Source organism: Stegastes partitus, unplaced genomic scaffold (assembly GCF_000690725.1).
Source record: "Stegastes partitus isolate 25-593 unplaced genomic scaffold, Stegastes_partitus-1.0.2 Scaffold34, whole genome shotgun sequence".
NCBI lineage: Eukaryota > Metazoa > Chordata > Actinopteri > Pomacentridae > Stegastes > Stegastes partitus.
In genome coordinates, this window is record NW_007577765.1 from 306,482 (window position 1) to 331,020 (window position 24,539).

The 24,539-nt window shown below is 42.3% G+C and overlaps 1 protein-coding gene across 1 annotated transcript; it reads left to right on the top strand.

The window, feature by feature from the left end:
- Positions 1-227: 227 nt before the first annotated feature.
- On the top strand, positions 228-24,493 carry LOC103371523 (E3 ubiquitin-protein ligase RNF19A-like). Its single transcript, XM_008300877.1, has 10 exons — positions 228-377; positions 11,459-12,336; positions 16,382-16,590; positions 16,798-16,942; positions 17,290-17,452; positions 18,574-18,688; positions 18,948-19,106; positions 20,110-20,329; positions 20,759-20,902; positions 21,176-24,493. The coding sequence occupies exons 2-10, from the start codon at positions 11,729-11,731 to the stop codon at positions 21,978-21,980; spliced, it is 2,568 nt and encodes an 855-aa protein (XP_008299099.1). The 5' UTR covers positions 228-377; positions 11,459-11,728; the 3' UTR covers positions 21,981-24,493.
- Positions 24,494-24,539: the final 46 nt, after the last annotated feature.

Sequence of the window (24,539 nt, forward strand, 5' to 3'; positions counted from 1 at the left end):
GCTAGTAATTATGTGTTTACATGATGCAACAAATGTACTTTTACTTTTTTAAAAATTAACTATTTTTCATTTTATTTTTTTACCAGTAATTGAGTGTTTCATTATGAAATTGCTGCGAATATGAGTACTTCTTTTATTGCTCGTTTGGCAATTTAAAAAAAACAAACACATGGCTCTTATTGTGAAAAGAAAACATTTTGCACCAGAAGTACGGATGTTATTCAGTTCCGTTCTCCAGCTTGACGGCAGTCAGACTCGGGGAATGTACCTTAGCTGTCCTGCCAAGTTTTCTGCTACACATTTTCAACTGCTGGGGAATTGAGACACCAGCACACACGTCTGTGACGGAGTGAAAGGAAAAAGTGAGGAACAAAAAGGTCAGTATATTTCAGATTGATCTTTAAAGTGAGAACGAGAGAACATTTGGTGACTATCACACAGATCAGAACTTCCTCCTCTCCGCGGCTGTTGAGAAGCTAGCAGGTTTTTTTTTGTGGTTTTTTTTTATAGCTTTGTTAGCTTGTGAATTTTCCTGGTTAGAGTCTAGCACCGAACAAGTCCCCTGCTGACATCAAATAAAGTTTTATGACCAGAGGAGGTAACTTAGACAAACATTGTAGTCGATTTAACCATCTAGCGAGTTAGCGAGCACGTTAGCTCAGCTGCTCGGCAACTCTTCGGGCGATTAAAGTTAGTCATTAGCTTCCTGCTACACAAATCTGATTCCGCGGCTAGCAGGCTAACGCTGGCTAGCCAGGTGGAAAATGTAAACAAAATGGGTCCTTCCTATTCCGAGCTTAAGACGACGCGTAAGGTGACTTTTTGTTTTCTTGCGGGCTAAAGTAATATGTTCACTTCTTGTAAAACAAGTCGTTTCCAGACCTACGTGTGTCCTGCGTTTACCCTCGTTGTGGCACTTCGATCGGACTGACGGCGAAGGGTTTAAAATAAATGTATTTTAGCTCAGTTATCCCATTTGTCACAACTGTAGTCCACATTTTTATATATAAAGACATCTGGCACGACTAGCAAAACGTTAGAGCATAGGCTAATTTGTTTGGTTTTCTGAGACTGCTGTAAAATGTTTAAAGGTTTAATGTGTTATCTGGTATAATCTCTAGCTCTTACAGGTTACGTATAACAGTATTTGGAATTACGTCATTATTAGTTTTTACACTATGTCATGTTCAGGTTAATGTCTGATACACTTGTGTGGGTCAGTGAATGGGAATCCTCCTTTTCGTTACTCCTCCGTTGTCACTTTGTCAGTGTTTTATGAACCAGATAACATATCAGGTGCTCAGTACTTCCTTGTTTACAGTCAGCCTTTTATGGCATGATTGCTAAATTAAGGGGCTTTCTGTTAGTCATTCATGGTGCTTTTACTTTCCCTTGATGCCCTGTACTGGTTAACATGACCGATATTCGTCTCGGGCTTCGTGATTATACACAGATTGAAACTGATTCTGGCATAGGCTCAGTAAAATTTGGGCATTTATGTATTTGATGCAGAGAAATTGCCTCAACATTTTGTCTTAAAGTCCTTCAGTCCTCTGCCGGTGACATTCTGCCGACCAAAAAACAGACATGTTGTAATTTTAAGCATGATTCTAAACTGTAAGTTGTTTTAAACATATCTCAACTTGAACAAAAGGTTATTTTTCGTTTTACACCACACATTGCTTTTCCATCTGCAATTTTCCAGTCAAGAATTAGTTATGAAAGAACACCCACATCTTACCCCTAATTTGTAAAATAAAATACATGTAATAAATTAGGGGTGGTTTGATGGGGGTTAAAAAAAGTAGGGCAACACTCCTCCAGTCTGGACTAATTTAAGGTTAACTGACCTAAATTTTAGCCACCAGCAAACCACATTATGTTCATACTTTATGTTGAATTATATTTTCCATTAACCCATCCGCCATGTTTCAGGCTGGCTTTGGGACAGTGTTCTGTTGAGAGCAGAAGTTCAGTGTTCTCCTTGGATAAATCTCTGCTTTATGATCATTTTTGCCCACGAAAGAGCTCCATTTCTCTGTATGTACCAGTTGATGTGCTGTGATGTGAATGTAACTCTGACTGACAGCCAGTCTGTGACAGAAACACATCAGACCCCCGAGCTGGGGACTGAAGCAAAATTTGCTCTTTTGCAACAAAAGCTCAAAATATAAGCACCAGACTCTAATCTTGACTTTTCCTTTGGCTTGATGAATGAGCTCGCAAATGTTTATCTGCGAACACTTCAACATAATGTTTGACTGCCAAATAAGACTGAAGTTTATACTAACAAAGGATCCTTAATATTTGAATCTTTTGTCTTGTGAGACCAGTTGCAAGTGTTATTACATCTTAAATTCTGTCTCGTTCTGTGGATAAATCCAAAGATTTTGCAACCACGTAGTTGCAAATAACATATCTCTAAAGATGACGTCTCCCAATAGAAACATGGATCATAAATGTCTTAAAAACTTGCCCCAAACACGCTTTAGACTTTGATTTATCTTCAGGATGTATTTTACTTAGTTCTGCAATGTGGCAATTACTGTAACTTGAAGAGTGTATTTATCAGTAAATAATGACAACTATGCTCAAACCGTAACTGTACTTGGTGTGTCTTCAGCAGTATGTTGCCAAGAAGTGCTTTTGTTGTATTCACTTTCAGCTTCTTGCACATCCCTTCCAATTTTCCAGCTACATACATTTCAAGGCACTCAAATCAGTGCTTTGATTGCACAGCGAGCCTCAGCACTGCTGGTGAATAGAGTGTGGCTGTTGGTGGGTGTCTCTCTCCTTCATTGTGGCACAAAATGGAACAGGGCTGTCTTCCCCATCATGCCACCCATCTGCTTCCTGCTCCCCTGCTGTTTGGGGTGAAAAGCCTTTAGTGGAAAGGACAGACAGTGAGGAGACTGGTATAGAATGCATTGATCAGGAGATGCATGGTGTAGAGGGCTGAAGGAGTAGATTCACCAAGTGCCACCCTCTCTGTCCTACATTTGGCCACAAGTGATGGTGAGTGTTGATCAAAAAAGAAAAACCTTATGATCTGTGTTTCTGGCAGTTTGTTTCCACCATATGTGCCTCAGGTAGTGTGTTCTTCCCTTTAGTTCTTTTAAGGCTCAGTAGAATGTGCAGTAGACATATGGTAATAACCACGTCTACTTCACTAAGTTACCTGCTAGCCCGCATGGTTTAGAGGGGAACAGGGATTCTCTGTAGTGTTTTAGATGCACAGGTAGGCAGATATCAATTATAGCAACTGAGGCATGCACATGTCGTTCAACTTTACCTCAGTATTCGAAGTAGACCACAAATGAAATGCCTGAGTGGGGAATAAATGGAGCCTTTTGAGGAACAGCTCAGAGGAGTGTCACCAATTTAGTAAAGATGTTGAGCATAGGAAGATGATTAGAAGTGGCTTTGGAGTGTGAGGCCTTGATTATACTCTAATGTGAATGAGCACAGACAGCTGTGTATATCGTGGACATGTAGTTGCTAGTATATTGTTTAGTAGTCTGCTGAGAGGACTTCCATACTTGCGCTGTAGGTCGGCATCTACGTGTTCTGTACGTCTGACAGTAGGATACTGGCCTTGTAATCGCCACACAAACTATCTGAAATTTACATAATGTGGGCTCTTAGGTGCATGCAGATGCATGAAGTATAGCACTGGCCTCACTTTCCTCCACTCCAGTAAGCTTTGGAGCTGCTTTTGAGTTTAATCTGCAAGTGTCAAAGTTACCTTGTGGAGTTTTTGACCTCTAGTAGCTTCTATGGAGCAGTTTTTGTGGTCAGTGGGGAAATGGTTCTGTGTGTTTCATGATCGAGGCTGAACATAAGCACATATGATGCATGTTTCCACAATGGCTTCGTGCTGTTACCCCAATCTACAGTTGGTGGTAATGTACCAAGATAACACGCCAGCAGAGACAAGGAGGAAGATGACTAAACAAAGATATAAATGAAGGTTTCCAAATCATTTAATTAATGAAGGAAATCTAAAGATAATTTGTTCGCAGAGCACCTTTAAGGCCAGGCTCACGCTATTGGAGATTTTATAATCCTAACAGATTTTAAATTCGGGTTGCATCACACACATAAGCTTCACAGATATTCTTCTCTCTAATCTCACACACTGCAAGACGGGAAAATAATGGCACATCACACACTGCAGGATATTGTTAAGATTACTGTGCCAGAGGGAGCAGTCAGGGAGCAGAGCAGCACCACACATGATCTTTTGGGAACACTGATGTAAACAGAAGGAAGACTGTGGAGCAACAGCTTACTGTAATGGTAATGACACATTGCACTGAGGAAAAAAAAGGAAAAAAAACAAAAGCAGAGGGCTGAACAAGTCTGCGTGAGAAAATGGGAAGATGCGGTCAACACACTGTGTCTGTTCCTCAGTGAGAACTTGAGGTGAGATTTTAACTATATGTTTAAATATCTGTAGCCTCAAGGGCAAGAATGTTCCGCGTTCTTTGGCAACAGCTGCCCAGAATGGGAGTGTCATAATCGTAACCATCCAGATTTCTTCTTATAAATATAAAACTTTTCTGATATTATCGGGATGGGCCTTTGAGCAGATTGGAAGGTTGAAGACTGCATCTGTAAGTCCCCCACATTACATTAAATTACACAAATATTTGAGCCGAACATCAGTTCAGACCAAGATCCCCTGCTGGATTTACGGACGGGTGAATCAGGAACTCCTCCTAAAAGGTTGTGTCTAGAGAAGAACCTGAGCTGCTGGTGGTGAGGGCCCATAGCTGCACTTGTGGCCCAAATCCACTGTGATGACTGCGTGGTAATTTTAGTGTAGCAGTCATACTGGAGATTGCAGTTTACATGATGCACAGTGACACCAAAATACTTGCACAGCCCGTGTCAAAAGTAACAGCAAAATTTCCTGAAGGTACCAAGTCATCATTTGAACCATTGCAACCTCACTTATGCAACCACAAGTGCTTGCGTAAGTGGGAGAAACTGATTGCTGAAAAGGCAAGCTGTCAGAGGAATGAATGGCCACATTTGGACCCACAGAATAACTGCATCCTTGCTCTGACTCTTCTCTTTTATCGTCCTATTCAGAACCCCGCTGAGCAGCATAGATAGCTCTTTGTATAGCAGGAAAATTCTATCTCCGTCTGCTCCCCCTGATGCAAACCTAAGTCGGAAGAAATAAATGGATATGAATGTCAGATAGCGTTTGAGGATTAAAACCATTCCTTTCACTGCCTAATCACTGCGCTGACCTTCATCGTAGCGTATCAGATACAATGGAAAAGTACGTTAGGCTGTTGGCTGTGAATCAAAGTGTTTACTAAATAGTGCTGAAAGCAGCATCAGAGACATTCACTCCTGTACTGCTAGTCCTCGCTCTCTGTTTAACATTTTCATTACAAACTGCCTGGCACATAATGGCCTCAATAGAGATTCATTACGCCAACCAGGTTACTTCAATTTTCAGCTGACAGAAAGTTGGCCTAAACTGAAAAGTGCAGGTCAGTCTAACATGAATTAGCTCCAGAGGAATGTTTGATGCTGCAGATAGCAGCGACAGTTTCGCAAGAGTATATTTCTTCTCAGCGTAAACAAAGATCTCTTCGCTTACGTAAACAAAGTTTGCAAAAAATAGCTTTTCTATGGAGTTTGTCGAGCTGTCCCTTGGTCCAAAGCCATAAAAGCTGAACGCATTGTCATGATCAGGAAATCTGTCCTCAAGCTGGAATGTCACCGGAAATTAGCTTACGTGATGAACACAGCAGAAGAAAGCTCTGAGCCACTCGTTTCCAGTCTTGGATCATTGTATGTGAGAAACTAGGCATTTGTTTGAAACTCCCAGAATCCCAAGAAGCTGACATCATCTTTAACTAAATTTGGACTTCAGCATTGAGAAACACCACAGGAATACTCACTCAATGCTCGACCAATTATCCAGAAAACCACACAGACTCAAATACACACCGTTTTAAATCAACCGATCTCATGAATTCAAGTTGAGAGAGGAATTGAGATGAGATGGTGTTCACCTCCAGAAATAGAGACGTGGTCAGAAAGATGACGGACTTGAGGCGGCTCAGCTACGTCTTAATGAAAAATAGGAGAATTATATTAGAACTAAGGCACACATGCTCAAAGAATGAACTACTCATTGATCATCGAGCAAGCATAAACAACTTCTGAAAGTCTGTCTGAATCAAATAATGAAATATAATTAATAGTATTATAATCAAATTACAGCATTACGCTCATTATTCAGCAGCCACGCCTCATAGATTAAACGCCAGATACGAAGCGACCGATTGTCCCTGTAAACTATAGGACTATCGTAATGGCTGGCTGGATTCCAGAGGCATGAAACAATTCCATAAAAGTTAATTATGAGAACTTTTCGTAGTGAGTTTAATTCTACATTCCTGCACACTGATGTCAAGATAAATCATTGTGTCTTGCATCATCATTACTGAATGTATATATTATGGCGGACTTTGTTGTCTTAACATCCATTAACCGCCGTCTGGCTCGCACAACACTTACTGCTATACATATGAAGAGATTGTTTTACACATTTCAGCATTATTATGGGTCCTAAGACATCAGAGAGAGCCCAAAAGACACAGGTTGCTGCCAGAATCACAAAATACCTTACCACTTTACAGTTTCATATCGATTACAAACTGGCAGGTCCATTTGAATACAGCTTTACTTTGATGGAAATAGAGTATTAAAGGTGAGATTAACCAGACTCACCAACAGTAAAAATATTCTGAGCTTTGATAAACATTAACAAGACCTAAAGTTTAGAGCGTTGTCCCTTGATGTAGTTAGCATCCAGTTAGCATCTACCGTCGTTGGGTTGTCCTCGTGTCTGGAATGTTAAAAGTACTAATCCAATTTTCTTTGATTCTAAAAGATGACACATCCCACTGTTGTGTTCTAGCGCCTTACCCATGAGTAGTTCAAGGAGATTTTCAGGTCAAGGTTACTTATTTGTTACTGAATAGTTCCACCGAATGAACTGAATCTACAGCGGGAGCATGTTTACCGTTGTCTGGTGTTATTTGGGCTAGCGCGCTTCTATTTATCTTGGGAACAACGAAACACTTCAGAACAACTTTAAGGCAAATATTCAGGAAGGGTTTCTTTGGGAGAGGGCTACGCTGTCTTTACAGCTTATTAATTGTCCAAAAAAATTACAAAACGTGTTGTGAAACAAAGCTAACGTGCCAGTGTGCAGTCACAGAGCGACATAAAATGTTCCATTGCAATTTTGGTTGTGCACCTAATTGTCTCTTTGCAAAATTACAGGCGAGGGAAACATGGATTTATTTTGTTTATTGCAACGCAGGAGCCAACGTGTTATTGCTCTGTGGTCTCACGGGCTATACTTGTTAAAACCATTACCACTGCAGCTCCAAGTGACACATTTTATTACTATTTTTTCCCCTTCCATTTTGACACATAAATTATAGTGTGACTCCTGAAAAAAAACACAACAAAAATCCCTTACCTCAGTGACCTGACACTGACCTGCCTCTCAAGTAGAAAACCACTTGTTTAAAATCGTCTTTCCGTGATTGTCATAGTATAAAACTAGTTAATGCAAACGTAGTGATTTCTCCAAAGAGTTGAAGGAAGATTGAAAGCGTTTACTCTGCCGCGGTAGTCCTCTTCTTCTTGCCCCGGGGTTGTCACAGGAACTGGGACACCATCCCAGTGTGTGAGTTGTGGTTGCATGTGATTGCCCCCGAGCCACAGAACTTGAATACGTGCATGTGTGTGTGTGTGTGTGTGTGTACTGACAAAAACACACACTGACCTCAGTCACATGGAAAGTCCCACTCAGTCTTGGTACGCTGCAGAGGCAGGATTTTCCAGTTTAATTACGCCTTGGGAGTGTAATTTCGCATTGACTTGTGGGTTGCTTGAAATTGCTCCTCTGTCTTGTTAAAATTTCCTCTCGTTCACATGACTCGGTTAGTTCGCCCAATACATCATCGCGCCTTGTTATAATGTGGAATTATAGTGTTAAGGCATCACTTAAGCTGGATCGGCCTCGCTGTGGAAGTGAGTCTAATTATTGGAAAAGTATTTTCTGCTCTTGCTGTTCCCTGACACAGTTCACTGCTGCGATGCTCAAGGATGGCTCTGGAAATACTGTAATTAAAAGATGATTCAGCATATCGTCTCATGCCACCTTGCACGCTGGTGTTTTGCGTTGCTTGGATTCTAAAGCTTTTCAAATAGGTTCTTTAAACTTAGAGGTACCAATTAAGACACATTATTCTTTACAACTTGGCTGCAGTGCTAATGGCTTGCAATTATGGTTTACACGCTTTTTTCATTTCATTTATCTTTAGCTCACAGTTAACGTTTTAGCTTAGCATGACACTAAATATACTTATATGGTCAAGTTAGCAAAAAATACATCCGCAAGGAAGTCCTCTAAACCCAATGTTTGTTTTGTTTAGTCATTTTTCTCTGCATGTTAGACAGCAATGTGTCGGCTGAATTAATGACTTCCTCTCCTACCATGAGCACTAAATACACTTATGAAATCCTAACCCTCTGAGAAAAAGAGCAAAATGGTTATTTCGCACAGTGAAGGCCGTGCAATTGATGAGTAAGACTGGTTTAAACCATCATCTAGTTGGCGAAGTCGTCTGAAAAAACTGTGGATGCCGTATGTCAGCTATGAAGATGATTGCTACGCTTAATAATCATATACTCAGTGGTATGTTATAATGTCAGTTGTAAAATCAAAGCCAGCTGGAGATGTGGAAAGACTCCTTGTGGATATAGGAGAGGGTCAACAGTGCTGTCAGCCATTGGCAAACATTGGAGATTAGCCTGTAAATCTTTCTTTATAAGGTGCTGCCATCCATTTGTGTTGGATATTTACCGTTGTAGCCACTGTGTATGAAGAGAAATGCTAATCCTCGTCTGTCAAATTATTATTAACTTTGGTCCCATTGCCGAAACAGATGTAGTGCTGTGTCTGATTGGGATAGGAGCTGGTTTTACCTCAGAGATGTTGCTTAACATTGGACGCAGTGTTTTCCACTCATAACAAACTAGTTAGGACGTTCAGAAAGGTGTGGAAGTGACTGCTAAGACTTTCCTTCCAGGATGTCGGCCAATTTTAGACCTCATATCTCACATGTTCCAGTCGGGATGGATTGCAGTTTACACCTGGCATCAAAAGTAGTCTCAAGTGCACATTGAGTGACCACTTGTGGTGAGATTCTGCTTTGCATTCCAGTTTTTATGTGTGAAACTAACTGCTGCTCACCAGAAAAAGAAAAAACACAAGTTTGTGCAGCTGAAGGGGAGCATTTAAGTGGCATTTTGCTACAACCACTTAGGAGTCCAACTCATTTGACTCTGTGTTTTGGAGGTTTGTGGTGCTGTATGCAGAGTTGATCCAGCTTGTTACAAATGTCAGAGCTGAATTCAAACTCATGTCTCTAAACGTAGTCTGTTTTTAATGCTTTCATGTCTTCTTTTTTTTTTTTTTTTGTAGAGCTGTGCGCGCATGATCAAACCACCAAAGACATTTACTTGTTAAGTTGAATTTTTACAGAGGGTTCATCCAGTGTATTGTATTATTTGACCTAGATGTGTCTAATAAGCAGGAGGAAACGGAGTCAGCATCTAAACGAATGCAGTCAAGGCACCAAAGTGAATTTTGCTTCAGGCCGTGCAGTTAAAAGCCCGTTTTTTAAGACTCTCCTCCAACACTAAAGTAGTAAAAGCTGCCTTCTGCCTACATGTCATCACGAGGGTAGAAAAACCGCAGCCAGTCAGACTGAGGTTTGTAGGTTATGAGAGTGAGCATTTGGTACTTTGCAGGATTGTTGCCCTGGTTAGATTTGCAGCGGGCTTGTTAATTAGTCACCTTTTGGCTCCCGGTGGAATTTTCCTCTAATGATTCCCTAATGACAAACACACATACAAACACAAGTTTGAACCATACAGCAGCCAACGGAAATTGTTTTTTTTGTCTTTCATATCGCTTATTCGGTATTAAGCTTTAGGATTTTGACATACTGTATGGTTCTGAAACTGTATTTTGGGATCCAAACAGTGAAGGAAAAGCTTCCACAGAGATAAATGAAGCTGAGAAATTAGACTAAGACGGGAAACTGTCTCCTAAGAGCAGGTGTTGAAATGAAATAATAAATGATAAATTGTGTGCATGTGTCATGGTCAAAAGGACAGCATGCTCCAAATAGGTACACATTTTTAAATAACATCGCCCTCAGCTGTAGCACCTCTTGTTGATGTCTTCACCGCTGTTTTATTTTACAAACGAGAGCCGAGTCGGACAAAAAAAAAAAAAAACGGGCTGTTTCTCGACTAAAGCTGGGAACGCAGCACAGGATTTAAGGCCAACAGATTTGGCTGTGGGGTTTTGCTTTCAAAGACACGTTGTGTGTTTTGGATTTGTCTGCGAAAATCAGGGTAGGTCACCTTGGAAAATGTGCAGACTTGATTTTGTAGAGTGCAGGGGTTTAGCGTCTGACCAGTTAAAGCTGTCGTCGTTCATACAGCATGTTGGATGTCTCTAGCAGCAATCGGGGTGTTGCTGTCGCTAAAAAGGGGCTTGCAGCACAGAGTCGGGTGCCACTGTTGAAGTTTGGGGTTTGGTCCTTTGTTGGAATGCAATCAGTGAGACACTAGTTTTGTTTTGCTTCTTACATCATTTCATCTCTTAAGAAATCAGTCCAAGGCAGAAATGTAGCTTCATTAAACAGGATTAGTCAATGCAATCAAAGACCGCATAGCATCATAGCCACAAATTCTGTTGCTTGAAGGTCTCTAGTTTGACTTTTGTTTCCATTCATGTCAGCAGAAAAGAATCTTGAGGAACTACTTCTGCTCGTCTCGAATCACAGACACGTATCCTTCACATCCATTACAAGTGCACTCACACACAGGCGATGAGTTATGCTTAAGTTGTTCGCGTTGCGTAAACGAGCTGTGGAATCACTTGAGGCAAGGTGCGGCCGCTCCAGAGGCGCGTTGACACAGCTGTGGCCACATCTGAGATGAGTGGTGGAAACGCACAGGATTTTAGTCTTGTTTTGCCTACACTTGGCTAATACACACTCTGGGGAAAGCATGCAGTATGTGAGCGGAATAACATCCACACACTCAGTCGCACAGAAGACACGCCTGAAAAAATGCTTGCAGCCTGCCAGAAAACTCTCAAACTCTCAAAGGAGTGGTCCCGCTTCAACACAGAGGCCAGTGAACCGCCTCACTGATGGCTGTCTTGTTTTAATTTTTGTCATGTTGTTAATATCTCTGGTCGACTGGTTTATCTGCATCGTGAAAACAAACATTGCCCCATTTAGCTTTTTGTTTTTGCAGTGGAACATTAAAAATTTATGCTTTTAGTTTTGGCACAACACCTAAACTTTTCCCTTTTTTTATTTTCTCTCAGGTTTGTGTTCCAGAACATCTACATCTCAGCCTCAACAGAACCCCTTTATCGTGTGGTTTAAATGCGGGACAACATCACCGACCTGCAGACCTCCTTTACCATCTTCCTGCCACCATGTCCTAGCCGTCAGTAGCGCACCTCCCTTCCTCGACCATCTTGCCCCTTAAACCCTACTCCTTCTTTCCATCTTCCTTTCCCTCACCATCCCCCTTCTCCTCTCCCGATGTGGTGATTTCCGGTCATAGCACCAGCGGCGCCCCTTCTGGCGTGATGAGCAGCCTGCACCAGCAGCATCATGGCAGCACAGGCTCAGAGCGAGACCTTCACTCTGCTGCCTCTTCTGTTAGCCTCCCTTCAGTTAGAAAGACCCCCAAGAAACGGCGCCTGTCCCTCCACTCGCTCTTCGGACGACGCCGCCGGCCCGACCGCGACCCCAAACGCAAGTCGAGGCCTCTGCAGGCCAGCGCCGGAGTGGACGGCATCGTCAGCATTGAAAGCGTGCAGTCAGAGACTTTCCATGACAAAACTTCAACCAACTCTCCGTTGGACGTAGCGTCGACTTCATCGGGCCCGGAGTCTTCATCAGAGCTGCTGGAGTGCCCACTGTGCCTACTGCGCCACACACGCGAGCGCTTCCCCGACATCATGACCTGTCACCACCGCTCCTGCGCCGACTGCCTGCGACAGTACCTGCGCATCGAGATCTCCGAGTCCCGCGTCAACATCAGCTGCCCCGAGTGCTCGGAGCGCTTCAATCCCCACGACATCCGCATGATCCTGGGAGACCGAGTCCTCATGGAGAAGTACGAGGAGTTCATGCTGAGGAGGTGGCTGGTGGCTGAGCCTGACTGCCGCTGGTGCCCTGCCCCTGACTGCGGGTAAGAACAAGAGCTGAGGGAATATAGAGCAAATGGTGCGATTAACACATTAGGACATCTTGCTCTTTACAGAAAATATGACACACAAAGTGGAAGCTTGGCAGATGAAGGTGACATGATGCTTTAGGAAGGCTTTTAGACAAATGACACAAACATTTTTGCAGGCAAATGTAAGTTAAGGGTGGGAAGGAGTTTTGTTATAAGCACGTGCAAATTGATTGAGACGATATCAGCCAGTTTGCAACATTTCTCCGACTTCAGACTGAAATATGTCAATATATTGATTTCAGTTACCTCGGGTGTGCTTGATGCTCTGAGCTGCTGATAAAACCGACACACTCCCCAAAATAACAGAGTAAGGAGCTACGTCAAGGAGGCTTCAAAGCAGTGATCTGGCCTTGTGACGCTGTCCCGGCTTCTGCATTGATGCCCGAGATAAAAATAGCTCATAGCAGTAATAGACCCGTTTATTCTGTCAGTCTAATGAGTCAGCCGAAAAAGATGAGAGCATCAAGTGTACGGTTACACCTATTGTTGTCAAGAGTGCGGTATTATTGGAACGGTCACGGCCTGTAAATACACACAGCAGTATAATTAACACTAAAAGGTGGTTCAGGCTCTGTATGGATAATATTCAAACTGACACATATTTGTTGTGTACATGTTTAGGGCCAGGCTGGTCGCCCTTCATCATGCTAGTATACAGAGAATCAACATCTACAGTGATAAATAGAATTGTCATCTGAATAATTCTGTCATAATATAGTATTTTATTAACTTTAAAGCACTTTTAAAACAAAATTACAAAGTGATTAGGACCGGTGTTATGTTTTGCAAGAGAGAGAGAAAAGAGAAGAGAGAAAGAAGAAGAAAGAGAGAAAAGACAAAGGCTAAAAGAAGAGAAAGAAGAAGAAAAAGAGAGAAAAGAAGAAGAAAGAGAGGAAAAAGCGGAACATTTTCTTAATGGTTTAGTTTAATTATGTTCCTGATGCTTTAATATTGAAGCACAACCTAGTTTATTTATTTCAAAACAGTCTTTAGATATTACAGTATTTGATCATGCCATGCTGCAAGATTTTTAATTTTTTTTCCCCCCCCAAGAATTATTATCATTTAATATTTTTCCCCCGACAGTTAGTGTTTAACCTCTGCTGCAAGATCTTCACCATATTTTACAGAATATCTTAGAGATTGCAAGTAAAGTTTCAAGACAGTTTGTGCACAAAATACAAAAGTAGTTTAATAGCAAATCTGCAACTGCCTGTGTGCACGTTCCCAAGGGAGGATAATTAAGGATTACCAGGTAAACAGTATAAAAAACTAATTACTTAAAGTCCAGAACTGTTTTTACGGCACAGAATAAATTAGTAAAGTAAGTAAGAAATTAAAATGAAAAAAAAAAACGACTGATTAAATATGTGAAATATTTGTTTGGGGTCAGATCAAGTCCTGCAAACCTCCTTTAAGCACTCGATAAACATATTTTATTAAACCTCTGTTGTTTTTCTCTCTTGGAAAGTCATTCTTTCCCTCTCACATGGAGGTGACGGTGCAGGGTGGAGGTCAGGTCAGGGTCTGATGTGTTTATAGCTACCAGGGATTCAACAGTTTGCTCACAGGGGCCTGAGCTGCGTCTAAACGGGCTTTTTCAGTCAACCTGCTTCACCTGCTACTCAAAGCGCCGTTAGGCCGTGACTACCACGGCGCACACGGTGTGCTGCGTATCTACACTCGCAGCAGTCTGGGTTTCTTTGCCACAGGTGCTGTCTGGACCGTGTTAGAGAACAATATTTATGTATTCGCAGAGTTTTGCTTCAGCCGGCTGTGCTCGCTGTTGTCATCGTTAGCTCATTTTTGAGTGATCGCTGAATCCAGGAATGGTTTTAGCCTTCGCTCTCTCTCATGGCTTTGTTACTTCAACACTGCTGACCCTTGTCTGCTGGAATAATGGCTCTTTCATGAGTTTGTTGCAACTCCTCTTGCTCTCAACCTCCAAGCAGCTCAGCTCTGGCTCACTGCCACGCTCTCCACCAGTTAATGCTCTCACTCTTCATTGTTGTGCTTGCAAGGTTTTGGGGGCTTTGTTGGTCAGCTCAGCGGTTAGATTTGTCAAATATAAGAATCCTCTTTATGTGCCTCTTGAATAAATAAATCATCTTTACGCGGGGTAGAGTTTGACTGACTTCACAGTGGAGTCATATATAGTTGTGTTTTGGAGTTTAAACCTTATTTGATCAGTGCTGTTTGTCTGTGGACTGCCAATATACACGATACCAATATATTTTTGAGAGTAAACAGAGTAGGAGGTAAAACTAAACAAGAATTACTGTAAGTTGTTAAACTAAAATGTATGTGGGAAAGTACAGGCTAATATTAATGCCAAAAAGTCCATTTGGAAATCCAGTTTACAACCTCTACACAATATACCATCAGTTCGCTTCACCAAGGTGTTAGTGGAGACTGTCTGCAAACTGTCTAGACTGAATGTTTTATTAGATGCGAGTTCACATAGAAGCTCTGCCCCCGGACGGTCAAACGTCGGCTATGAGGGCGGATGGTGTGTTTCTAAAAACTTGAATCCCTCCACAACATATGGTGAATCTTTATTTGTAATCAAATCCTTTTATTACTTCACTCTCACTTTGTTTTTTAAGTTTTACTTTTAAATTCAATACTTCTTCCTGAGAAGGAGGAAGCCTTGACTCGGAGGAAAATCAGGGGAAATCCAGAGGAAATTTTAACAACAATTATGCAAATTCTGGCTTTAGATATGTGTAATCTCACTGCTTTACATGAAACAGCCTGGAGACCTGTTTAAATATGTTCAAGTGAACAAGGGAAGGATTTTTTTTAGCATGAAAAACTGATTGAGCCCTTCACTTGTTACTTCTTTTAAGAAAATGTGCTATTATTTGCCAGATTTATTAATTAGATATTGCCTATTTTTGTCTCAATAAATGGTATAACCCCTTTTTTTTACTATATTTTAATTCCACATGAGCCGCTGTTGACATTTTGCTCCACTCCATTTCGTACTGTGATCACTGTTGCTTCCCTGCTATCAGCTGATGTTAGCATGTCTATTGGATTAAATACTTATCTCATTTTAACCAAGATCCTGACAAAGCAAACAGCTGTGTGTGTATCAGCCAGCAGCCGAACCGTGTACATCAGCTGATGCCTTAGCTTAAATATCTTTCAGGGAATTTGTTGTTGCTGAACAGAATAAGCAGCTTGTCTTTCTGTAGGATTTGCTCTACAGAATCACATTTATAAAAACCGTTGTGTGTGTTCAGCGTCTGAGTGGATTAAGCGAGGGTTTCCACGCGAGCTTTCAGACTGACCTTTATGTTAAACACACGTCCGTCTAAAGCGCGGTTACACATTGTCCAGTTTATGCACCGGAGTGTTTGTTTTTCTTATCATGCGTTCATAATGTTCCTGTTATAACTATGATGTGAGGCGGCTGCTGAAATCTCCGTGTTTAACTGAAGCTGTCATACTTTGAGTCGTGTATAAGTGTTCCTTTGAAAAACATACTTATTAGTGGCACAAGTAGGTTTGTGAGTCAGCAAGCGCTGGACACAGTTGCGACCATTGGGATTGTTATTTTCACAGACAGGAAAGAACTTTATTTGAGGCAGTATATGTGTCTGCATATAAATGGCTGCTGCAACTACAGATTTTTATGGTGCCAGTTTGTCAAGTTGTATTAGATTTGCACATTTATGACAGAACAGTTGTTGGACTTTGCTTTGGGTCAGGCGGCTCTCAAATAGGCCATTGTAGTGACTGATGGGGGGCCACTTTCAGGATTTACTGTTCCAGTACTCGAGGTCTCAAGGTGTTGGGTTCCTGAAGATGTCAACAGCAGCAATGTGTACTCTATAGAAGTCCTCTTATTAGAAGTTGCACCTCAGTTTTACCCGCTCCAGCTTTGCACTCTTGCCCTGCTGACCCCTAGTGTTGGCCTAAACTACTACATCCATGCTCTCTGACTGACAGCCACTAATCACCATTTTGACCGTGTTTTTCCTTCTCGCAGTTACGCAGTCATTGCGTTCGGCTGTGCCAGCTGCCCAAAGATCACCTGTGGGCGTGAGGGCTGCGGGACAGAGTTCTGCTATCACTGCAAACAGCTGTGGCATCCAAACCAGACGTGCGACACGGCACGGCAGCAGAGGGCCCAGAACCTCCGGCTGAGGAGTTTCAGGTCGTCCTCCCTCAGCTACAGCCAAGAGAGCGGCGCAGCGGGTAAGATGCTGATGGATGCTCGCTCGCATGCAGGACTAACCTGACCTGTTCTTTGGTATTTTCACCTTCAGCACACCTGTCACCTTTTTAACCACACCATACCACACATACATGAATCCACAGTGTACAACATGCCTGATAAAATCTTAAATGTTGATAAGAAATACGTGTGTGTCTAAGTATTTCTCTTCAATCTATCTGCACTAGGTGATGACATCAAGCCGTGCCCTCGCTGTGCTGCCTACATCATCAAGATGAATGATGGGAGCTGTAATCATATGACCTGTGCCGTCTGCGGCTGTGAGTTCTGTTGGCTCTGCATGAAGGAGATCTCTGACCTTCACTACTTAAGGTGAGACAAACACACAGCCGAGCTGGCGGCTTATCTTCGCCCAGGTGTGTCTCCTTTCTTGCGTTCAGTTTCACCTCCTTAAGCTTTCATTTTGACACTTTCTCCCAAATGAATCGTTGCTTTAGTTTCCAGTAACAATTTGCATTTTAGTTTCCCAGCATTCAGTGTTGACATAGTGTCACGGTCACATAAAAACATAAATATCAGTGCGTGTGAGGTGTCAGTTGTCTCACCTGTGCACTCAGAAGGAAAATGCTGTAGTCAACGATCTACTAGTTTCGGGACCGTTTTGTGTTTTTAGGTTTCAGTAGTTTTAGTAACAATGACATCATTTCCTGTCCTCTCAGTCCGTCAGGCTGCACCTTCTGGGGGAAGAAACCCTGGAGCAGAAAGAAGAAGATTCTGTGGCAGCTTGGCACGTTGGTGGGTGCGCCGGTGGGCATTGCCCTCATTGCTGGCATAGCCATCCCCGCTATGATCATTGGCATCCCAGTCTATGTGGGCAGAAAGGTGAGAGCTTCCATCAGTCAACTGAGGAAAACTATGTTTTAGTCGAGGCCAAAACCACCAGTTTGTTCAGACAGATGGGAGAAGTGGTAGTGGCACGAATGTAGAGATGGTCATTCATGCAGCTGAAGATTAGAACACGGGCTGTATGTTGCATCTGTTGTGGTGAAGTTACAACATTGCAGCATCATGCCGACTTATCTATGTTGCACAACAAACAAACAAACAACTTCTTCTTAACCCTCTAAACCCGAAGCAATTTCTAGATGTTGTTTTGCTCCTGTCACATTTTGACTTGTTTTCCACTGAAAGGTAAAGTTCTGCACCTCTGTGGGAACAACGCAATCATGTCTACAAGTAGAGAGAACTCAAAAATGTTTGTTATAATGCCCTACATTTAAAGGTGAGCCTCTAATCTGTTATTTATTTTACAAAAGTTGAAAATACCTGGAATTGACATGCAAAACATTTTGTACCAATACTGGGGGGGAGTGACATGTATATTTATTTTCCTTCCATACTTGTCAGTTTTTCCCCAGTTTAGCTCAATAGCTTCCTAGTTGTGTGAAGGAGCACTAAATTTCACATTTTTTCATAGAATCTGGTTTGTGAAAATGGTTTTATTTTGGCCATTTTTTAAAGAAGACATGTAGAATGAAGTGATTTTGATGAAATATCACGATATTAAGCTTAGATTAGTAGATTAGCCATAAGTAGTAAAGAATAAATGAGTTTTTCAGGGGCCAAAAGTTGGAAATCTGACAATTCTTTTGGATCTGTTAGTTGCTGTGATTTTACTGATTATTTTATTATCTTTTAAAGATAACATTCCTTTCTAACCCGCTGGTGGCTTTTGGGGTTCAGAGGGAAAGACCTAACTACAGTGTAGTGTGTAATATACATGTTTATCATCTAAAAACAATATTCACCTTTAAAACAGGTCTGTAAGAAATCCAGTTTGTTATGAGGTCAGGTGTCAGTTTTGAGACACATTTAAAAAATAAAAAATTGTCCAAAATGACTTCCTGTGAGCTATGATTGTACTGCACAGCACACAGAATCATCATGTAAATGTGATCAAGGAATCTCTTCAGTTAATCCTGTTCTACCATGTGTCTCATCAGATCCATAACCGCTACGAAGGCAAGGACATCTCCAAGCACAAGAGAAACTTGGTGATAGCTGGAGGTGTGACGCTCTCTGTGATTGTGTCGCCTGTGGTCGCTGCAGTCACCGTCGGTACGAAAGAATAGTTTTTCTCTCCTTTTTTTCTCTCTTTGCTGCACAATCTGTCTCTGTGTTTCAGACATTTAAAAGGTTTAGTATAAGGACAGTACCCTGTAAACATGATTGGGTTAAACATTTGTCACGTGCAATTCTTGTCTCTCAAAGTGTCCTGTATTTTTTGGTTCTTCAATCCAGTAAAGATGTAAATACAAAGTTCTTCTGTTTGGATAAGATTTGGTTTTATATTTAGAACTTTTATGGTGTTTTGTAGGTATCGGTGTTCCCATCATGCTTGCTTACGTCTACGGAGTTGTTCCGATCTCCCTGTGCCGCAGCGGAGGTTGTGGAGTCTCTGCTGGGAATGGCAAAGGGGTGCGAATCGAGTTTGATGACGAAAATGACAACATAGGGAGTGGGGCAGCAGCCACAGGTGAGAATCTCTAACCACTGGAAGAAATGAAAAACATTTCAACCACTCACCGAATGCCACCTGCTAAAATCCAAGCTGCAGAACTACAAGTCAAATAGGCAGAACAGATTATGATCCGTAGCAGAAATGTCAGTGAACTTATTCACCTCCTTTGAACTCTTCTTGCTTGTATTTCCGTCTTCGTCTGCTTTGCTTCCCGCCACTTTAGTAGTCTCATTATTTGACGCTCATGTTTTTGTCAAGCCTTTCATCTATCCACTCAACAGGATTAAAAGAATGACAGTCAACCTGATTTACTTCTATTTCCTAAACATTTACTCTCCCTTCAAACACGCTGTATTCTTATTATAACCACCATGATACTCTGTGTGCACGTGTAACTACACCTGCCAGTGCCTTTGTGTTTACATGCTATTGTTTGCCCCGTGAGGTGCCACTACACTCGACAGCAGACTCAGACAGCTATTTGAGGTGTGTGATGTTGTGAAATGACTGGCGCAGCGTCAGTGGCTTTTCTGTCAGACTGGCGGCTGTGTGAGGTCGAGCTCGTCTTGCTTTCCCACGAGGCGTGGAGGGAGGGATTGTATTTCTCACAGCTTCTGTCAACACTGAGGAAGATAATTAAGACTGTAAATGACAGCAAGGACTTTAACCTTTCCAGGAACAAAAGGTGTGAGATGTGATGACACTTTTTCACACCTCAGAATTCATGAAATGCTATTCAAGGTTACTTTCCAAAGTCATTGATATCACTTTATACCAATCTAAAAAAAAGTCATGGTTCTGGCCTCTCTTTTTCTTTCTGTACAATCCATATTTCTCTCTTCATCCTTTGTGCTCCTATTTCTAGCTCTACCAGCAGCTGTTGGGGTCAACCGATATGTTCCCCACTCTGTTCGTTTTAGCTCAACTGTGTAGTTCATCATCATCCTCTGTTGAATTATTTTCAAATCATTCTGTAAATGAATAAAATTGAATTCTCTGTATCTGTTCTTCTGCTCAGACACGACCTCTGTGGCAGAGACTCGGCTCAACAACCCCAGCCTCGGAGACGGAGCGAGCGTGGGCGGTCTGACGGGCCTGAGCCTCAGCGTCAGCGGGAGCCACATGGAGCGCTGCGGCGTGAGTTCGGCTCAGCGGGACAACATGAGCGACAACGCCAGCACCACGGCCCTCGCTGGGACCAGCATCACTGGCAGCCTGTCTGGCAGCTGCTACAACCGGTAATGAACTGGACCTATAAACCAAGTCATGGCCAGAAAACTGTTCTGAATAACTAATTAACACGTATACAATTTGTGCAAATGGCGCTATGTGACTGCCGAGTAGTGTCTGTTTTACACGTCCTGAATGGAGTGTGTTTGTGAATTTGTACCCCTCACATGCAGTTGATTAATCTGAACAAGAAAGAGGATAAGCAAATCCTGCGTGCTGCTGATCCTTGCTACTCCATTTATTAACAGTGCTCCACTATGACACCATTAATAGTATTTCTCACACTCTTTCTGATCCAATGTTCCTGTCAGCAGGACTTTAAAGGGTACAAGGAATGTGTCGTAAATGGTTTTAGTACTTGGATAGTTTTCTTTTACTATCTGCCCTTGCTTTCCTCTATATAGTGACCATTTTGTGTGATTAATTGTTTTTTTCAGGATGGAAGTGCAGGCTGATGTCCAGAAGGAACGCTGTAGTCTGAGCGGGGAGTCGGCCACCGTCAGTCTGGGCACAATAAGTGACAACGCGAGCACAAAAGCCATGGCAGGATCCATCCTCAATGCCTACATGCCTCTTGAAAGGTCAGTAATCAGAGTACACGCATCCTGCTTGTTGCAGTAGCAAGCTGCTGACCTGTTTTTAGTCTTTGAAAAAAACCTCTGTCCCAGTTTTGTTGTGGCTTTTGTCAGATGTCCTGCAGTCAAAATGCTTAAATGCTGTTTGTTTAGTTATCAAATCAAGGTTAATAAATATCTATGTAGATGTACATAAATACCCCAAATTAAAGGACTAACACTGAAATTATCTGTGGTTTTTTGTCACCTAAGTTAAATTTGAGGCCTGTTATTTTGCAGAGACAACAGTCTGGAGGTGCAGGTAGACGTGGAGTCCAAACAGGAGAAGGTGAGACACGGCAGCGCCAGCAGCAGCCTGGATGAAGCCAGCTGTAGCAGCAGCACCGCCGGCCTCAAAGGAGCCAGCGGTGGCACCTGCTCATGTCCCTCCACCTGCTGCTGTGCTCACCACAACAACCACTGCTGCCCCTCATCGCCTTGGTCAAAGGACCCATCCACTTCGGGGGGCAAAAAGAGCAAAGGCAAGCTTTGGAAACGAGCGAGCAGCAGCAAGGGAGACGCAAAAAATAGCGAAACACAAGGCGATGTGGATGCTCAGCTCCTGGAGCAGCGCAGCACCAACTCCTCCGAGTTCGATTCACCGTCCCTGAGCGGCAGCCTTCCCTCGGTGGCCGACTCGCACTGTAGCCACTTTTCATCCGAGCTCAGCTGTTCCGACCCTGAAACCTCAAGACCGGCTCAAGCAGCCTGCTCTTCCCTGATGGACCCCCACCCTCTTCACACCACCAGCACCTTCAACGATGTCACCATCGCGCCCATGCCCGAGGTGGAGAACGACCGCCTGGAGCATTTCCCACCCCAGAGCAGCCACGCAGCCTTCACCCACCGCCTGCTGTCTTCGTCGCCCCCTGCTTCACCAGAAGAGGGAAGTAGTGGGACATTTCTATACATCAGCGAGGAGGGTGTAGGCGACACTGCAGAAAGAGAGCCGGAGAAGGACGAGAACATTAAAGAGACCACCAACAACACTGCTGCACAGCCTGTAAGCCCGAGAAGGAAGCGCTGTATACAAACAGACATCTAAAGGAACTCTTCGGTCCTTCCGCTGTGTTACCACTCCAAGCACAGTTAGCCTTACCAGCTAATTTCACTCGAGTGAAGCCCCGAGAAAGTGGGGATCAGGGTTGAGGCTCTAAATTTAATTACAATTTTAGACTGCTGTTAAAGCAGCATTATCATGTGAATGTCAGTGTGTACGGAGAGGGTCGAGGTCTACGTCGGAGAAAGAATTCTGGTTAAAGTAAGCAGGAGCACAGTTAAGTCAGAGATCATTTGGTTCTGTGATGTTCGAAGTTTCAGACAGTTGTTAAAGCTGGAGCAGCAAGTTTTACCGTAAGTAGAGTTGAATGTCCACGGACGAGTGTAGAACAGGTTATCGGTGTGGTCAGATAGCGCAGAAGGCCCGTCCAGCTGTTATGAAGATCTGCAAAGTATCCATCTATACTCCTGATGTCCCCAAATTCCTTATAAAGAGCAGGACTGAGAAAGCTGGATAGGAGCAAGCATAGGATTCTTTCTAATACTAAAATTGAGCTGCTATTCTAAAAACCGATTCTCCTTCATCACATTTGCAAAAATCTGTTTGTCTTCTGGTTTCGCATGAATCAGAGGGACAGGTCATCACTGTGGTCCACCGCTGTGCCACCAGCTCACTCTGTGATTTCTTAAAATGGAGAAACACCACAGCTAAAGGATTGTCGAAGCGTCTGTCGAGCACACAGACCCAAGAGGGACCAGTTTATACAGTAGCACAGTTTATTTTCCATAATCATATATAAGAAAAATTATTATGGTTGCTTTTTGTTTCAAATGTGACTTTTGTGCTATGTGTTTGCTTATTTTTATTTTCCATTTTGGGAAAGTTGGTTTTAATGTTGAAGCCCTGTGTTGGGTCCAACCTTTTTAGTAGAACTGGGTGGGAGGAGAGTTGACAAAAAGTAGCCCTTCTTTCTTTTTAAATATTGTGGATTTAGATCAGCTGTAGTAATTACTTCATCACCACCTTCCTGTCTGCACTGGTAGTTTTTTTGTTTGTGGTTGCACCTGTGCAGAGGTAAGAGTTTTTTAGTGGAATCGTGAGAGGTGTGTTCAAGAAAGGGAACGTAAGTTATTCTTTTAGAAATGCAAAAAAAACAAAGGAAAAAAAAGCAGCAAAGCCCAGTTTTTAAATATAAACCTGTAGCATTTCTTACTAATTACAGGGCTTGCTTTAGTAATCAGCCAGTAATGCTGGAAAGTCAACCAAACAATGTATTTGCAATAAAAAAAACAAAAGAAGCTTTCAAGTAGCTATATAATAAGAGCAAATGTGTCCCGTCAGGAAACACATCAACTTTATATCAAAAATGACTTTGTCGTGCAATGAGAGGCTCCTCTTGTATATCCGAGCACATACGTCTCGTTCATTATTCAGTAGTGAATGTACAGTAATAATGTTCAATTGTTGATTCTCCCTCAGTAATATCCAAATCAAAATCTTATTTTTGATTCAGAGCTTTGGGTGTATTTTAACTACAAAATGTTTTGAGGTCGTTTCTTAAATCCTCACAAATGATTGATGCAGATAATTTTGTATTTGTTGAACCTACAGTGCCTTTTGGAGGAAAATTCCTTTGTATAGTGATTTTTTTTTAATTTCTTTCCTCTGTGTGTCTTTAAATGATAAAAATAATAATAAAATTGATCATATTTGCGGGATAGGCTCCAGCCCCCCCGCAACCCTAGTGAGGATTAAGCGGTGTATAGATAATGGGTGGGTGAGGGGATTATATTTGCCTCGTAAAAGGCTTGAAATGCAAGAAAACTTGATGATAAAACCTCCCCCATCCCTGAGCGCTAACGCTAACTGTCACACTAGCTGGTTTAGCTTACCAAAGACTGCTCTCAGGCCACTGCGGTTGACACTTGACAGAACTGTTAATAGAGTTGGCAGTAACTGAATAAGTTTCTTTTTAAAAAAAAAAAAAGTACTTCAACACATGAGATGGTTCAGTCTGGTATTTGGGGTAATATGTTAAACCAAAACAGTCCTCTTTAAGAATTGTTAAATGTTCCCCTGAAGTAGCCAAAGTTTGTAGAGTTTATGTGCTCAAGGACAAGTAATCAGCACATGTTAGCAATAAAAACCCCTTTTTATTGTAAGCAGTCAGCAGTGACAGTGAGGCTGCATCTTGTGTTCGGCAGCTGGAGTGAATTTTCAGCGTGACCGCAGATCGCTGTGCTGCGACGTCAGCCAGCCGAGCTCACCACGAGCCGGTCATCGCAGTAACTGTGGTGTCAACTAAAAGACACTTCTGCTGCACCTCAAAAGCCTCCAGCTGCAGGATACATTCCCGCCCTTCTTACGTACCGTCTGTTAAAAAATGCCTGTATAATTCCTCTGAGTTTATATCACTATTTGAAGGCTAGTGCCAGGTCTACTTTCTAATTTGGTCAAAAGAAGCTTATGCTATTTGAAAACGTATATATTTCCTAATTATTTGCTTCATAATGTGCATGTAAATGCATATCTTTAAACAAATAAACATTTTCAAACAAGCTTGTTGTTTCTGTGTTTTGGCTTCAGCTTCATTCCAAAGTCCAT

What these genes read in the sequence shown, in the direction of transcription:
- LOC103371523 (XM_008300877.1), top strand. Translation starts at nt 11,729, where the DNA reads ATGAGCAGCCTGCACCAGCAGCATCATGGCAGCACAGGCTCAGAGCGA. An exon ending in TGCCCTGCCCCTGACTGCGG is followed by an intron (nt 12,337 to 16,381) that starts GTAAGAACAAGA and finishes TCCTTCTCGCAG; the next exon opens with TTACGCAGTCATTGCGTTCG. An exon ending in GCCTACATGCCTCTTGAAAG is followed by an intron (nt 20,903 to 21,175) that starts GTCAGTAATCAG and finishes GTTATTTTGCAG; the next exon opens with AGACAACAGTCTGGAGGTGC.